Source organism: Bemisia tabaci, chromosome 4, assembly GCF_918797505.1.
Source record: "Bemisia tabaci chromosome 4, PGI_BMITA_v3".
Classification (NCBI taxonomy): domain Eukaryota; kingdom Metazoa; phylum Arthropoda; class Insecta; order Hemiptera; family Aleyrodidae; genus Bemisia; species Bemisia tabaci.
This window is the reverse complement of record NC_092796.1, coordinates 22,108,846-22,126,849: the sequence shown is the minus strand read 5'-3', so window position 1 is coordinate 22,126,849 and position 18,004 is coordinate 22,108,846. Positions and strand designations below refer to the sequence as shown.

Sequence of the window (18,004 nt, the reverse complement as noted above, 5' to 3'; positions counted from 1 at the left end):
CGGAACCAGTTCCGCGGAACGGCTCTCTCGAACGACTCGCTATTGGCCACGATTCCGGGCTTCGGAGATGTCAGCGAAAAAATACATTTTGAAAAATCCGATGGAAAATTGTCAAAAAAATAGTATACGGTGTGTCCCAGGATTACACTGAAAAAAAATTCTCGGCGTTTTTACCAAGGTCCGTTGATACCTTTACCATCTCACTTTTTTTTACCAATTATTGGTAATTTTACCAGGACAGACTGGTAAGCTTACCTAAAAACCGGTATTTTTACTGTTTTTTTTTTCAGGTAAGAATACCACTTTTATGGGTAAACAATTCCCGGTAGCTTTGCCATTTTATCTCGGTAATTCTACCACAGTCGATAAAAAATATTGGCGTTTTTACCGAGGTCCAGTAAAATTACCGAGAAAGTTCAATAATTTTACCGAGATTTCTCGGTAAAACTACCAATTCCATAAAAGGTAATTTTACCAAGAAAAAACTGGGATCAAATAGAACCCTGAATTCTTGGTAATTTTACCCTTTTCTTAGTAAATACACCGAGTTTTTTTTTTTTTTCTTTCAGTGAAGGTATGAATATTAAAGGAGTCGATTCTTTGGGTCGAAAAAAGACGTTTTTGTATTGTAACTTTTTTTTTCCAAAAACGCCTTCCCCAGGGACCACACCCTTCGCGCCCACCCTCGCTCCATTCAGTCCCTTTTATCTCGAAAATGATGAGTCATAGCGAAAAACGCAAGGTACATTTTCACAATATTTTTCAACGCTAATCAGGGCCGGATTCACCTACTTGCCGCCGAAGGGCCGCCTGTATTTTGCCGCTCCCTTCTCATTCATTTTGGAACATCAATAAAAACCATCAAGTGAACGTGCCGGAGGGGGAAAGGTGCATGAGACACGTTTACTCTTGTTGGACACATTTCTTGCGAAAGCCCAGTCAAAACTACTGGTAAAAGTTCATGGAACTTTGCGCGAAAGTTAAGTTTCGTAAACCTATATCTCTGTGTGGACAAGGCCTTTTACTTATAAGTATTGAACGAAAAAATTATGAAAGAACAAACATAAATGTGGTTTAATAATTTTAACTTCCGCCGCCGCGCCGCGTTGAGCGCACTATATTTGGCGCAATGCATGAAGTATTCAAGCAGTCTTGTAGGCGCTATGCGTTTCACGTCGACCGCTGCCGCCGCTGCTGCTATGTCTGACGCGATGCGTGAAGTATTCATGCAGTCTCGTAGGCGCTAATATGTGTTACATGTTGACCGCCGCCGCGCCGAGGAGGGTTTCTCCTTTTCATCTCAGGTCCTCGTCATCATTGCTCTCTGCGCCGCGCCGTTCCAGGCCAAATTGCGTGTTTGGTTTTTCTTCTTAACTCGACTAATTAAAGGAGCCGTCTCTTGTATCCCCGAAAGACGACAAAATTAAGAAATGAGAGATTTTGTCGCCTTTTCTCGTTAGTAATTTTTTTTCTGACTCCGACTTTGACTTTGCCGCTCCCTCAATTTGCCGCCATGGGCCGCGGCCCATGTGGCCACTCCCTAAATCCGGCCTCGACGCTAATTCTAAGAGTGCCGTCAAAATTCAATTTTTGTCGCTAGAAACATTAATTTTGGCCTTTTTTAGGTTCGAACCCCCTAATTGAGTTTTCCTTTTTTTTGGAGGTCAAAAATGAAAAGAGCGCTAAAAATTACTGCCAAGTACCAACTTCAATTAATATTGGTTGATAAACATTGTCACAATGTTAAAAAGACGATTCTTTTCCTCCATCTTTGGGGAGTCGTGGCCCCCAGGGAAAGCGTTTTTGGAAAAAAAGTTATACCACAATGAAGACGTCTTTTTTTGACCCAATTTTTGACTCCTTCAATATTCGTACTTGACCCTGGGACACCCTGTAGAGCTGACTAATCGACAATGAAACTGCAAAAATACGTAAGTATCTCGGTTGCAGTGTTTCAAAATCTCCACTCCTACTGTACCTATTTTTTCAAAGGAGACCTGACCAACATTGTGGCTCGAAATTTTCACGGAATATTCTTCAAATAGAGAGAATAAAAATCGCAGTTTCAAGAAATGACGTTTAGTAGTTTTCCACATGGAAAATACAGTATGGCAGGAGGTCCGCAACGCTGCAAACCGAGATACGCATTAAATTTCTGTAGTTCCATCATCGCTGTGTATCATTATTTTGTCGTTACCTTTTCCTCCCATTGAATTGAAAGAAAAAGAATAGTTCGGAAAAGACAGGCCGATCCGTTCCTTGCACCTATTACTTAGCATTGACTAGGCATTTGAAAGTAATAAAAAGCAAGTAATTTAATTTGAAGCCATAAAAATGACTAAAGCATTAAAGATTGATGAAAGTTCAAAAACTTGTACCTTGAATTGCAGTTTTTCAAAATGTGTATGTTCACTTAAATTTTACGAAGAAAATCGAGCTGATTTAATGGTCTAAAATTTTAACAAAATTTTCTTTGTGAGGAGAAGAAAACTTAGAATTCAGAAGAAATTTCAAGAAAAATATTGATCAGATATTCCTTCTAAAACAACGAATAAAGTAAACCTGTAATCAGAGATATGGGTTTTTGAACTTTCAACAGCAATTTGAAGTTACTTTAAGTAATGTAGCGAGATTCTATGCAAGGCACAGAATGACGATGCTCTTGCCTTGTGTAGGTATACTCTTGGTAATGTGTCTTTGACAAGTAGCACTGAAGGGAAGTTAATCAAAATTCGTCTGCGGGGCTCAATATTGATAGCTTTATTCACATTCACATACCAGGATAATGTTGAACACTGATAATGTAGAGAAAAATTCTAAAATTTGAGTAGGTGGTGATTGTTTTACATGTTTGATGAGAATTAAGTAACATCGGAGGGCATAGAAAAAAAGGTTGTCATGTGCTAAAACTTTTAGATTAGATACCCACAGTTAGAAAAATCTGATAAAGTATGAACTCCAAAAAATTCAAATTTATGTTTTTAATAAGACCAATTGATGTCATTAAAACTTTGTAAATTTTTTGAATATTAAAGATAAAAAACTCAAACGACCCAAGAGAGCAGCAGGTTGCAATGAAAATGGCCTCAGGAATTAAATTTTACAAGCTTTTAAGCCACCCTTCCATGAGTAAATAAACGGTTTTACGTTTTATTACAGGTCATTTTCAACTTCCACCGATGAATCAAAACATCTCTGTCAATCCTCATACTACTTGAACAAAGTATGAGAGTAAGTACTAAGTTCTTATTTTAAATACCTACAACATAATTTTGAAGTGAAATCGTGTGCTTAATTTAACATCACATATTTTGGCTCAATGTATCAAGTGACAATATGAATAAAACTATAAATAAAATGTGGATTAAAAAAAAATAAAATTTGGTAATAAATAACAGAACAATTACTTTAGATTAAGCATAACAATTGAAATCATTGGAATTAATTAGCATAAAATAATAAAACAAAAAAATAATGAGAGATATGAGAGCTCTTGTAAAAATGTATTATACATCGAATCTGTTGAAACTGGATATGAGTAAGGAATACCACATGCTGGACCTTGACGTGAGTTTATACTGGAAATTATTGGTGGGGATGAAAATTTGAGCCGAGAAATTGATATAATTAAAAAGATCAGAAACTCGTTTATAAAGTGATTACTATGATGATCCCAAAACAAAGATAAAACAACAAGTAAAAATTTCGATGTGATGAAATTCGTTTGAACAAAAAAAAAATAACCTTAGAGTTTTGTAGCCAGTGCAAGTTGAGGAGAATATTACGAGAAAGAAGCTCTCCTCTATAACCGGAAATAAGTCATGTAAAGGCACATGTTTAAAATTTCACACCTCCTCCTAAAATAAATGTCTGCCAAAAGAAATAAGAATCGCTCCAAGCTGATGAATCCACGTTCAAACTTTTTGAGCTTCCATTGATTAGAAATTAGAAATAAATGAAAAGGTGAAACAATGAGAAAGGTTGAGTAGAGAAGTAAATGCACTAAGTGAGATGACAGAAGATTTAACCTGACTTCGGGCTGAGGAACTAATAATTATTAAACCTCTGGTGACACACTAGAAATCTTAGAGCATAAAATACACACAGATATCAAAATGAGTTTTCAATCATTAAAGATAAAAAATTAAAACTTAGATGCTATTTCCATAAAAAGATAAACAATACATATTAATATTTACAAGTTTAAATCACAGGGCAACACTAGGATGATACTAGTAGTTTGAAAGTAGAAAAATTGCAGCTTCATTGAAAAATGATTAAGAAAGGGAGAAAGAAAGATAACTAAGGACACTTGTGACCCTTTAAGAACTTGACTTTACAATCCCTGTTATTACAATAGCCTAGAGGAAAATAAAAAACGGAGATTTTTTGTTTTTTGCGTTTGAGTTTTTCAATTTTTGGAATGTGTAACCTCATTATTCACTAGATCCAAAATCCATATCACTTTAGAGGACTAAAAATCCTGAAAACTATTTGCAGACAAAAATTGAAAAATGTATGACGAGAAAGCCTTGTTGTCATCAAACAAGTACAGAGCCTGGTTGTTAATTATTTTTAGTTCACAAAAATGGTAGTACAGTAGTGTCCCAACTGAAACATTTGTGCATAATCAGGAATAATATGCGTTTCAATCAGTCTATTGAATTAATGCAATCACATCACAAGTTTATCACAACTTAATACTAAAAAGAAAATCTAAGAAAAGATTATGCTTGAAAATAAAATAATAAAATAGAGTCATTTAGCTCACTTTTTTGTGACCAGGCCACACGAGTTTGCTTTGAAACATTATCTGAAGAAAAAAGTACTTATGGACTCTAAGAAACATTTAAGAGGAATATTTTGCTGGTTATTACTTATTAGCACAAAGTGTTAAAATAAATATTTTGCAAAATACAACATGATCGAATGAATACATGAGACACAGATCATTTCAATGAGCCGAGAGCTTTGGTCCATGATATTAAAAACAAGTAAATTCCATACCAGAGGCTTGAAATCTTAAGTAGTTCTTTTGTTTTTAGGAGATTCATAAGAGATAAGAATGGACAGACATTCTAAAATATGATAGTTGTACAACAGTAAAATTAAAAATCCTTACAAGGGATTATCTCTTTTTTGGACACAAAAAATGAGTAACCACAAATCAAGGTGGGCAAGAAAAAACACTACACTAAAAGAAACATGACAGTTACCACGACGGTAGTAAAACATCAACACAGCAATGCAGAGATGAAATTCCTGAACGTTTTTCCGACATTTATGACCAATTTTAAGATAATTCTTGAACTTTCCTTGAATTTGGAAAGAAAGGTGGTCAAACAGAACTATTGATCAAATTATTCAAAGTTTGAAATAGAGCAAGATTAAACATCATTGAAAAGCATCTGTCAGTTTTCTCTGACTTTTAGCTGTTTTCAGATGAGTTCTCAGATATTTCAAAGTTTTCTCTAATAACTTAAAATCCCCAACTTTTGTCAACCTAGACAGTAACTACTGAGATCCGTATTCAGTTCTATCTATATATATAAAGTCGCTTTATAACGCACTCTGGCGTTCTACGACACCCAAACGCCACATATGCCTGTCTTCCCAGAGGTTATCGGGCAATTGACACCGCAACATCTCTTCGTCAACGCCCTGCCGCCAACCCTTTACGGGACGTCCCCGTCGCCTCTTCCCAGGTGGTACCCAATCCAAAACTTGTTTGGGCAACCTCTCCTCCGACATTCTTTGCACATGTCCATACCAGCATAACTGCCTGGACATGACGTCGTGCACGATATCTCTCTCAACCTTCATCACCTGGCGAATTCTCTCATTACGGACACGGTCCCGTCTCGAAATGCCGGCAGATCGCCGCCAAAAATCCATTTCAGTTGCCCTCAACATTTCTTGCGTTCTTTTCGTCAAAGGCCACACTTCACTACCATAGAGCACGATACTTTTAACGATGGCGTCATATATCCGGTGCTTGTTTGCCTTTGAGATGCTCTGATCCCAGAGCACCCCGTTCAGCATCGCGATGGCTCTCCTGCCCTGGATGATCCTGTCCTTAATTGCTCTATCCATCCTTCCATCCTGATCGAGCCAAACACCGAGATACTTATACTCGTCACACTCTTCAATGCGCCGTCCATCCTCAAGCTCTATGCTTTGCCGTTGATGCGCTGCTCCCACGACCAGCTTCTCTGTCTTGGACACACTAACGTCCATGCCCCATTTCCGATATTCTTCGACCAACTTCCGCGTCATGTAATCCGCATCTTCCTCATCTTGAGCTACAACGATCTGGTCATCGGCAAAGCATAGAGTATAAAGGGTCTGCCCATCAAGGAGTGGAACGCCCATTCCCGCAACCTTATTTTTCCATTCCTTTAACACGTGCTCTAGGTATACCTTAAATAGTGTTGGTGACAAACAACAGCCTTGTTTTAGCCCTTTTGTGACGAAAAAACCTCCGGACAACTCTCAACGACATTTAATTTTTGCTATCCTCCCGTTAAAAAATGATTTAATTCAGTTCTATCTTCTGCATGAATTCTTACTTCATGATCTATGAGTCTCTTGACACTGCGGCATCTTGCTGAATTCTTGCAAAGTTTCTTTGCCAAAGAGGGAGCAGAAAAGTTGGAGTGTTCGCTGAGTTGATAATAATGCACTATGGAAGTCCTCAACTACCTTACAGATTAATTATTGTCAGAGGTGCCTCAAAATCATATCTTCTGGAAGAAAAATTAATGGTCTCGGGGGCTTTCACCTACGTGATAGGGAAATTTTGTATTCAAAACAAAATAAAATGCCCCTTTGTTGCTACTATCGTGATAACGGTCATTGTGTCTTTGCATTGAATAAATGTTGAAGCTTCAAAATTAAGTAAGTCTCAAGTTTACAATCTGAGAGGGTAACTAAATTAGGAATCACAAATTACATTTTTCTTTTCATCTTGAGCACTAGCTTCATCCCTCTAAAAATTAGCGTACATACTTCTGCGCAAAACTTCATGATATTCATTAAGAACAGAAAGTTTTAAAATTTATACAGATCAAAGCTAAAATCAGAAAATTTCAGTAAAATATTGGAAAATCCAAAATATGTATTTGTACTTACCTCTTTTCTAAAATTGCTTTCAACTAAAATTCCAACAATAGGGTGATATTGTATATCAGTACATTACTCTGAAGGAAATACTGGTGAAATGTGAAAAGAAATTCAAAACAAAATTCCTCTATGGAAAAAGTTAATTCCACGGGGAATGTATCACTCAATTACTTAAAAAACTGATACGTTCAGAAACTTATCAGCTAGGTTCACCGAGACAAAAATGACACAACAAACTGCCCACAAAAGAAGAGCACGCGGCCAAATTGGTGAACTGAATGGCGATTGATGTGGATTTACTTCATTTTTGAGGGCTTCTGGAGTTAAAGCACGAGATCTAAGAAGTAGAAACACAGGAATAACATATTGTATTCCTGCCCCAGCATAAGATCCATTAATGCCAACAATTGTTTCAATATTTGTGAATAAAAGCGCGACAATAATAGGTACGGTTACAGCGATTGTTGGAAGAACTAACCTGCGCACCACCCAGGGGCCATCCTCTCCAACCGATGCAGCTTGTAAGTTGTATCTTAATGTGATAGCAATGATAGGGAAACTGGCGCTTAATGTTAAAACAGGGAATAACATCAAAAAATAATCGATTATTTCTAGATCTAGCTTAGTGTTAAAATCTGGTCTAAAATTCAGTGTAAGAAGTTGCTCAATGTTGGGGAAAGCAAAAATGCTTGTAAGGATGAGGATGAAATAAAATGTCAGAATGAGAATAAAATCAAAAGAAAGAAGACGGCTTAGCTTGCTCTTGTCTTTGATTGGTGTGATGAGAGCTGGTAACGAGTGGTGGCACATAAAGGAGTAGATGCATGCGCCGAATAAAGCAGGCATCCCAGCAGGTCGTACGACAGGTGGGGAGCCATGATCCTGTGTGGGGTCTATGATTCTTTGCACCGACAGCACAATCATGACACTGAAAGCTAAAAAAAGAAAAAAATGGAGAGGTTGTGTTTTGTAATCACTAAATTCTTCAATTGACTTTTCACTGCTTTTCATGAATCCTTCCATCAAATGTTCTTCTTTGGTCCATCAAACTGTCTTCCTTGGGGATTGATTCAATAGACCTCCTCTCTGTAAACTTTTTGATTACAATTGCACCACTCCAGTTCAACACTTCTACTAGCACAACTACAATCCTTTTCTCCAGTGACTCATTCCTTGATTATCTAGCACTCTAAGATATGAATGCGTGTCTTTGCAAACCTTACGTAGCATTTTACTGGCAGAAGAATGTTATGAAAAGTATCATGTATATCATCTCTGAACATCAAGTCCTGAAATTTTTGATAAATAAACCAAGCAACTGATAATGCTTGCGAACTTTATGTAACGACCAATAATTCGGTAGGCATCATCTCACACCGTTCTTTTCTCGGGCTTCCTCCTGACTTTCTCAATAGTTCTAGCATTCTAGAAGTATTCTCAATCTTCCAATGTTTTTGATTTCTGCTGAGTGCTTTCAGCTCAAATTACCAGATAAATGAAGCTGAATTCTAGTCTAATTGTTTTATTCTTCAAACGGACCGCAATCCCTTTGGTCAACAAAATTAAAATGCTACTCAAGACTTTTTTGGAAATTACAAGAGGGTCATTGGCACCAGCACTGCAAAATCTTTATGGGAGGGTACTCAGAGTACAGTGAGTGAGAGATGGTTACAATCAAAAAATTATTGTATTATTTGATCCTTGAATCCATATTTTATCCACATAACAGTGCTAAATTTGACTTGTTCCCTACTTATGTGATTTTGCTGAAAAGTTCCATACGTGTGTCCAACAAGCCAAGAGATCATGCAAGAAAAAACTAAAAAAAATATGATTGCTCGCTACCGGAGTTTACAGCAATATACAAGCTACCTCTTGGTTGTGTCCATGATATGAGCTGATCAATTAGTTTCGCGATAAGCCCCCCGATACATTTCTGCCAGCCTGACAGCACAATGGAAGCCTTACGGGGAAGACTGATTGCAGGGTACGTTTTATAGACCAGGATGACAAAAATAATATCAGCCATGAGCCTGACAAGGTCAGAAACATGTTGAAAGCATATCTTTCGATGAGTTGAAAATGCATTGCTGACATTCCAGATACCCTAAGCCTATCTTGACTTTTCCTAAGTATATTTGAATCCTCCTGTTTTGGATTAATTGAATAATGCTACAGTCCTGGTTCGAATCCCAGTACCTCCAAATACCCACTTCTTAAAGACCAACAGCTCATGGTGTGTTAGCTTTGACTGCTTGCTACAAGTGATGTGAGTTGAAAAAGTGACATGATTATTATTGGGGTCTTTTTCAGACAGCCTCCCTGTGATTAAAGAAATATGCATATATATCCAGTCAAAAACAGATTGATACAACTGGAAACTAGGGCTGTTCTATCGGTTGTCGGTAAGCTACCGAAACAGTTCCGTTAAGAAAAAGTTACGATAAGAGCGCTCTTGCCGATAGCGATCAGAGTTTACGGAGCTGGCGAAAATAAGCTGTTGCCATTTGTACATCTATTTTACGCGCCGCCGCGCCAGGCAATCTGATAAACCGACACACGGGGCAACAATGCATTGAGTGCGAGCTCTCAAAACTCCGATAAGGGTGGCTGTTGTCGATATCATCGCCACTGTCGGTGCTGCTGCCAGTTTCAATAAGGGACGATGTCGATAGTGTACCGGCAAGAATTCGTTTGAACACCCCTACTGGAAACACGAGAAGTTTATAGAACTTACATTGTTATTAGCAATAAGATATTTGAGACCTCCCTCCTTTCCACTCCCTTGATCCTTGAAAAGAAGGGGACTAATTATAATAAATGCAAAAATACCTCATCTATGTAAAAGACTATAGGTATTCAACAACGAACTTTTAATTGAGAAAGATTATTTTCAGTGCTAAGCACTTTTAGATAATGGCTTGCTTTACAGATGACAATTTTTGAAGTGAACTTACCAAGCGTTCTCATGAGGGTAGTAAACATCTGGATGTATTTCGTTTTCTGAACATTAAAAAAGGCGAACGGTCCAAGAGTAAGCACGAATAGCAACTGCAATCAAATAAACAAAACATCAACCATACTTATTTAAAAAAAAAAAACTGTATATATACAGATGTATAGTTGCATTTTTTGGAACTTAGTTATGTTTTTGCATTACGTGTAAGAGTATTAGTATGTTTAAATACGGATGTTTATTTGATTATAAAATTTGCAGTACTTTCATAGATGTAGAATTTGTAATTTGTGACATGGCAATCGATTACTTTTTGAAAATTGCAACATTGCTGTGAGATTCTAGGCAGTTTTTTTGTACATCGAACAGAAGTAGATGAGGACACTCCTCTTCCTTCCCCCTTTTTATCTTGAATTTTTGGTTTTACCGGGACACATTACTCAGATTAGTATTATCCTTCTAGAAAAAAAAATTTGCTCCATGCAAACTTAGATGCACAATTTCAATGTATGAACAGTCTTGAGGTTTGTTTTAGCAGTTAGAGTTATTAATTTCTCGTTATGTAAAAAAAAGTTCTCGGTCCTAATATTTTCTTGTTTCAGCATCCGTATGTTGAGGCTTTATTCATTAAGATCTGTTTATTTTCATGTCAATCATGTGAATAGTACCATAGTAGTTTCACTCTGATTTTTCAAAAAAATTATCACGGAAAGGTCATGGTTAAAGACAATGTAAAAAAAAACAAACAAAAAGAAGCAGTTTACCAAAAATATAGCATAAGCTCCTCTTCTAGTGATGGTTGCCCCTTCCCAACACAATTCATTGTCAGGATGAGTTGAGTTTATTGAGGTGGTCATACTGAAACAGCAAAAGAAGAAAAAAATCAAGCTATTGAAAAGTAATATAAAATTTTGGCAAGTCTACCTAAGGACAAGTCTTCTTTCCACTCAAGGAATTAGCTTCTCTTGTGAATATGAGTACAATGAAGAGGGTCTGATCAAACATTTATGGTGCCGGATATTAATATACATTAGCATGAGTCATGATTTCAATATTTGCAGGCTAAGAGCACCTCAGCTCCATTGGGCTAATGAGTGACTTGAACCTAACACATGAGCCTGAATTTCTAGATTCTTATTTTAAGAAGGTTTCCATGAAATTTTTGTGAAGTGAAATTAATTGAACTCTCACTCATTTCGGAGCTTAGTTTTTTGTCCAGGGGAAAAATGGCAAAGAGAAATTAGGAAAAAAATCGGCTGGAGGCATGATTCTTCTTGGATTCCTTCTAAGTTATGACACAAGAGAAGATTGAAACAAGGGCTTTCTTCATATTTCTTAGCTAAGCTTTCCATTTTAAATTACATTTATTCTAAAGAAATTTCCGCCGATTAATGTTACGCACAATGAAAAGTCAACAGTTAGTTTGCTAATTTTTAGCACTGAGAAATGCAATACAGTATGTTATCCACTCTCTATGACATACACCTGACATAGGATCCAGAAGAGTGACAAGCGATCCTGAATTAGAAAGTAACAGAAACTACAAAAATGAAGAGAAAAATGCTAACCATGAGACATCAACCAAAGATTTTCCAACTGCTGCTGCATACACCGTCAAATCTCCACATAAATAGAGGCAGAAATTTATAAAAAAGAAAACCTTGCCCCATGGAGGAAAGAAGAGCTCAGCCATTTCCACCTGAAGACAAAAATCAGAGTGATCATTAACAAGCATAACCTGAAAGAAACACCTTATGTCGTCACCTTCCGGCCAAAGTATCACAAGCGCCATGCAACGTTTCATTTCTGCCGCTATCATATTTTTTTACAGAGAAATTGTTGGTTGAATCTGTTTGAAGTTTCATTGAATTTTTTTGGTGCTGCCGATAAAACTCAGAGAAATTTTTGGACAGCTTTGTTGAACAATTTCTCTATAAAAAATAAAATAACAGCGGAAATTTTTAAACGTTGCATGGCAAGTGTGATGCTTTGACCCAAAAGTGATGATGTGTGAAAGGATACGTAATTTGACGGCCAAAGTGCAAAACAACGCATCTGTCGCAACAATCCAATGTTTAAAAGTTTCCGCTAGTATCTTACTTTTTTAAAGGAAAACAAGCCAACTTCTCAGCTTGAAATTCATACAGAATATTCTGCTGATAGGGAAGAAAAATCGAGGAAATTTTCAAGGAATTACGTAGCCTTAGTACTTCAGCCATCGATTTGGACCAGTAGCTACTACGTGTTATTGAATACTTTTACATAAGTGATCGAAAGAACTCAAATTTCCTGAAAAATATATGTACACATAAGAACTCATAAAAAACATAACAAAGAAATAAGAAGAGGCACTAACTTAAAAATAGGCCTCAAAGAAGCTAAAAAGATGCAAAACGTGCTCTGGTCCATTTTGTCTTTTTAGGAAACCAATGCAAACAGAAGTTCGCACAACATATCTCCAGGTATATCCCCAACCTTTATAATATGTAGCTTTTTGAAAAAAAGAAAGTAAGAATGCTAGCAAATGCAAGTATGTGTACGGATGATCTTACCATTTCAACTTTAGTATCAACAGAGAAAAGTGATCTAGGTGCAGCTGGAAATTTATCGATATATTCTGCAACAAAAAAAAATCAAACATACATGCAGTTTTTCCCAAAGGTAATCCAGAATATCTTAGATTCAAGCTTGAACTTTACCTATGAGATATGAGAAAAACAAAACTTTGAGAAGCTAGAGGGATCAAAACCCTATTAAGTCCTTTACTATTCAACCCAAAAGAGGGAGTAAAAATAAAATGTCATAATCTGATAAAAAGGACACTGTTTTGATAGAAATATATACATTTTGTCAATTTTCATTGTCTGTAGCCTGAATGAGTTTAATGAAATGACAGGCTAAATTGATGGTTACTGCACTTCAAGTAGTTTGTTTTATCAAATCAAAAGAATCAATATATTGCTGCCATTTCAGCACAAATATTTGTCAAAATAAAAATTCTGTCTTAAAATTTGTTAACAGCTACACTTTTCAAAGCATAATAAAAAAAGAGGGAACTTAAATTATTAACAAAAGTATACTGACCATTCGGAACTAAGGGAGATGTTTCAGGAGGTATCCTTGAATGATCACCTTCTTCATCCCCCGACACACTTACGTCAGAGTCTCCTTGTATTTGCTACACAAAAATAAAATGAAGTCAAATTAAACAAAATTAGGAGGCTACACTCCCTGGCCGCTTCGCCATCCAACCTGCGCCTCAGGTCTTATTACTCTTATGATTTTATATTATGGAGTATAATATGGTACAAAATTACAAGAAGAGGGGGATGATACAATATTTACAGAAAATGCCGTCAAATTGTCACTTTTGCCATAAAAATATTCTTGGTCACAAGCTGAAATATTTGTTGCTCTACTTAGGTACAGAATTGTTTTGATAACCTGAGGAATAGTCCATTTCTATTAAAAACCAAGAAGAATAATTATTTTGTGTACAGTTCTTTGAAGCTGCTGAGGAAATAAGTTTTCAGTGACTACTATTGCTCGAAACTAATGCTCAGTTATTAGGAGATATTTTCGATATTATTTTACTTTTGTACCGCTTTTCCAAGTGGAAGCAACTAGTGGACAAAGAACTGAAATTTACGAGAGACAATTCACAGAGATTTTCTACCTACCAACAATTTTAGGGTAGCAGTTGAAATTGTTTCAAACATAAATAATACCAAAAAAGGATGAAAACTATTCTATTCTGCAAGACGAAAATTGGTGGCTGAGGGGCTAAGTCAGGTGAGCAGCTCGATCTACCGTTGAAGGGTTGATAGGTTTGGACAAGACAGGATCTTCTGAATGTGTCAATATATCTGTGGTCCAACCCTTAAACAATACCTCAAGCCAGTCACTAACTCCCACCCTCAGTCGCCACTTTTTATGTTGTGGACTGCTGACTTTCTACAAAGTAAAAAAAATAAAATTGACACTTTCCCATGCTCCTTCTTTTGCATTCTTCATAATGTAGACAAAAGTCCACAGTTAAATGATTGAATTGTATAAATGCGAGCAGGTGATTATTTCAAATTAAAGACATAAAGATTTGAAAAGTCTATGAAACAAGACAAAACATTAGTGATAAGATAAATGGCTCTGATAAAATATGATAATTCAGTCAGTGACAATTAAGATGGTTAGAATTCAGAACAATTAATCCTTGAAAGAAAATTAAAAGTAAAAATTCAAGGGAAGGAACAAGACTCTTTATAAAAATTCTTTCCAAAGGCATGGCACTCCACGCACTTGACTTGAGCATCTTCTATCATTTTTTAAGCTTTACGAACCAAAAAAATTTTCTGAAAATTTTTAGTATAACCCCTTTCCTCTTCCATGTATTTTTTTACACAAACACTGCAAGATCTAGTAGTTTGTCATAAATAATTTAATGTTATCAGAGATGTTGGTACTGGATTTCCAGAAAATATTTACCTTCAAAAAGGCTGCTTTGGATTTCTGAAGATGGCGCAATCTTAGTGTCATTTTTACAGCATTGGCCCGAGACATTGCCTCTATGACGAATGTTACAGCCATATAACTGCAAAGGAAAAAAAAAATAGATGCTAAAGCTTTACTTACATATCGCACAATTTCAATTGGTTTCATAAAGAATGAAAAAAGTAGACATACTTATTTGCTGCTTCAAAAACTGTGCAAATAAGATATTCAATAATCGACTTCTATGTTGCGATCTTTTCCATTCTTAAAGAAGTACATTCAACTTGGTAATTGGTATTCTTGTAAATTACATGGATAGCAATTGAAAGAAATAGCTTTGGAAGTACTATAATTGTTACTGGGGGGAAAAAATAGTTTTTGGAAGTAAAAGTGTTGTTATGATTTTCCATTCATGCTACAGTGAGTACAAGATGGGTTTGTTAAGTTCATTGTACAAAAATCTCATACTTAGGTTCTTCAAAGTGTCACTACCGACTGTTCACTTACTCATTACTTAAAATGATTGATAAGTTCTTTTTTTTGTTTTCTTCCTACCCTCTATCGAAGAACACTCTGTATTGATAAACACCCTCATTTTAATTTTTCAAGAGGTGTATATCGACGGTGTAAGTTGGCAATCACATAACTCGTTTGCGGTGTCTGAAAATCTCCGTCTTTAAGTTAATTTTTTAAAGGAGAACAAATTGACATTATTCCTTGAAGTTTATGCAGAATTTTCTTCACACAGAGAAGAAAGTTTTTCGCGGCAGTTTTAAAGAATTGCCATTGAGTAGTTTTCCGTTTAAAAAATAAATTATGACAGGAAGTCTACGACGTCGCAAACCGAGTTATGTGCTTGCTGACTTACACTGTAGATATACATGTGAGAAATGACAAATGAGGATTATGATTGACTGAGTATCATCCTACAAACATACACAATATCTTGATTTTCTGACCTTGTGAAAGCGAGTGCCGAGAGAAGCAGGATTCCAAAGACCCATCCTGCCTGGACAAATGCATGCGGTAGAGTCAACACTCCAGTCCCAACAATTAAATTGAAAACGTACAGTAAACCAGTCTGTGAAGAGAAAACATATAGGAGATAAGCATTTAAGTTTCAAATTTTTAAAAATAATAAATGAAACCTTCATAAGGAGAACTTAAAAAAAAGTTGACACTCTTCAGTTGGGTTTTGGATTTTTGAATCTTGCTTTCCCATTTTATTGTGTGATCACAAGCTGTCAACTAAAACAACTTGATCATATTAATAAAATCAATACACAGAATTGATAATTCTTTTGGGCAGTTATCTCTAGTGCACATTTTGCAGGTAAAAGAGAAGGTTCATCAGCATTAAGAGTAGAAAGAATGTGGTTTCATTCCTTCCTGGCTTTCACGATTAATTTTCAAATCTATGTGTCATCAATATAACTAACTCCAGGTGAGAAAATCTCTTTTAACGATGACATTAAAAATGGCAACGATTCCAATGATAAAACAGTAATACTGATCTGAGTTATTTTCTCCTACGTCACACCGTTCGACTGATCACTAGATTTTACGCTTCCAATCCCATTGGATACCTAAGTAATATGTTACCTACGCATGATGTTGAATTCTAATGATTTTTTGAGGGATCGAAGGGAATCATAAGTCAGGGTTTTGGTGGATAGTTCCAGGGCTGCAGAAAGTTCTTCCCCTTCACATTTTTTGAAGTTGCCTTCACAATGCTGTCCATGTAAGACTTGCACGCTTCACAGTTTCCTCCGCAACAAATTACGCGCTTAGCGGGTTTATGCCTTCTACTTCAAATTTTTTTAAGCCTTATCAAGGGCCTACAGAGATGTCCCGCAATCAGTCGATTGAGCACTTTCTGCACCTCTGGTCACTTCTGCTGATGGAAATGAACATCTGCTGGGATTGTAGAGACCACTACAGGGTTGAAGAGAACAGTAACGATTAAGATGATGGGGTGATTCTAAAACAAATTAGGGCAAGAAGATGAAAGGACCCCTGAAAGCAGAGCTTGCAAAGATCGCTAATAAAGGACCACAACAGATGGATTGAGTGCGCAGCCCAATGAAGCTGAGCCATGCTCACGTAAATTGCAAAAGGGATCAAAAATCGTTATCTTACCCATGTTGAATAGCCTTCATCCATTGGGGCAAAGCTACCCCCAAGAGGAGCGTACTGCAACGAAGGTATGTTGGAATAATTATGAAGAGAACTGACGAAAAGATGTACTTATTTAATAAACTGCTAACAGTGGTGTGAGCTAGTGGTGTGATGCTAGTGGATGAGTCAACTTTCAAGAACTTGAAACCATAATTGAGAGACAGTTTTAATTGACACTGATAATGAAGGTACTGATTAAAAGTATTCACGTACGAAACTTAACTGGCAAGAGAGCTGATAACTAAATAAATTAAAAATAAATCGCTCAAACAAAAATTTAGCCCCCTCTTGTACGATTGATAAGGCGACTGCCACGCTGTATGTAAATACGGTCAGAATAGACACTTCTTATCAGGTGGGTGCTGCTCTCTGTGCAATGCTAGCAAGGATTTAAATTTTTACGCGGGAATGATGATGCCCTATGCGCTGAGCGACCGGCTGCGACCATCACGAACCAATTATTAATATCTAAACGGACAAAAAAAAATCAGTGATTGTTCGCGTATAAAATATTAGCGTGATTTTTTTTCCCGAAAATTCGTCGTATCTAACCACCACTACAGAAAAATGTTGAGTTAAAAAAAAAGGTCCCCTAGCTAATTTTCGGACCTACCTAGACCTAGAGTAATGTAATGTATTGTATGTATACTTACTCATTGTAATGTATACTTAATGACATGGGTAAGCATGTTCCTTTTTAGAACATTCAGATCGAGGTTGCAGGTCTACGCGACGTATTTCGTGAATAGCACCGTGCAAAGGGTCAAAATTACTGAATATGAAAGATCAGCTGAGGCTAATAATTAACAACCAGACGTAGCCCACATTTCAGGAGAGAAAGTGCAGAATACTATACATTCACTAATATATTTACTAGACTTTAATGCTAACTCCACAATTGCTTAAGAGATCATGAGAAGCGTAATATCGATGGTGAAACTACCAAACCGCGTATCTCGGTTTGCGACGTCGCAGACTTCCTGTCATACTTTATTTTTTAAATGAAAAACTACTACTACTACTACTACTACTACTAGGCAACCATAGGCGCCTACAAACCTAACAGGGATACTTCACGCATTGCGCAATGCGTGAAGTATCCCTGTTAGGTTTGTAGGCGCCATATTCAGCGCATTGCGCAATGCGTGAAGTATCTCTGTTAGGTTTGTAGGCGCCAGCGCGAGTTTGGCGCGGCTGGTAGTGCGCCGCTGAATATTCCACTAAGTGCGATTTTCTGATCAGACAAGCTCCACGAGCTCG

The 18,004-nt window shown here is 36.6% G+C and overlaps 1 protein-coding gene across 2 annotated transcripts; it reads right to left on the bottom strand.

Annotated features, from left to right (window-relative positions):
• Positions 1-7,289: 7,289 nt before the first annotated feature.
• On the bottom strand, positions 7,290-17,071 carry LOC109037114 (transmembrane protein 104 homolog). 2 transcript variants are annotated; one of them, XM_019051616.2, is made up of 9 exons: positions 16,706-17,071; positions 15,526-15,647; positions 14,561-14,666; positions 13,163-13,256; positions 12,631-12,695; positions 11,647-11,777; positions 10,843-10,936; positions 10,080-10,173; positions 7,290-8,057 (listed from the first exon to the last, which is right to left on the bottom strand). In XM_019051616.2, exons 1-9 carry the CDS (start codon positions 16,727-16,729, stop codon positions 7,294-7,296), a joined length of 1,494 nt encoding a protein of 497 aa, XP_018907161.1. In that variant the 5' UTR covers positions 16,730-17,071; the 3' UTR covers positions 7,290-7,293. The 2 variants fall into 2 exon arrangements, with proteins under 2 accessions (XP_018907161.1, XP_072155617.1); XM_072299516.1 differs by lacking the exons at positions 15,526-15,647; positions 16,706-17,071 and adding an exon at positions 14,759-14,830.
• Between the last annotated feature and the right edge of the window lie 933 nt (positions 17,072-18,004).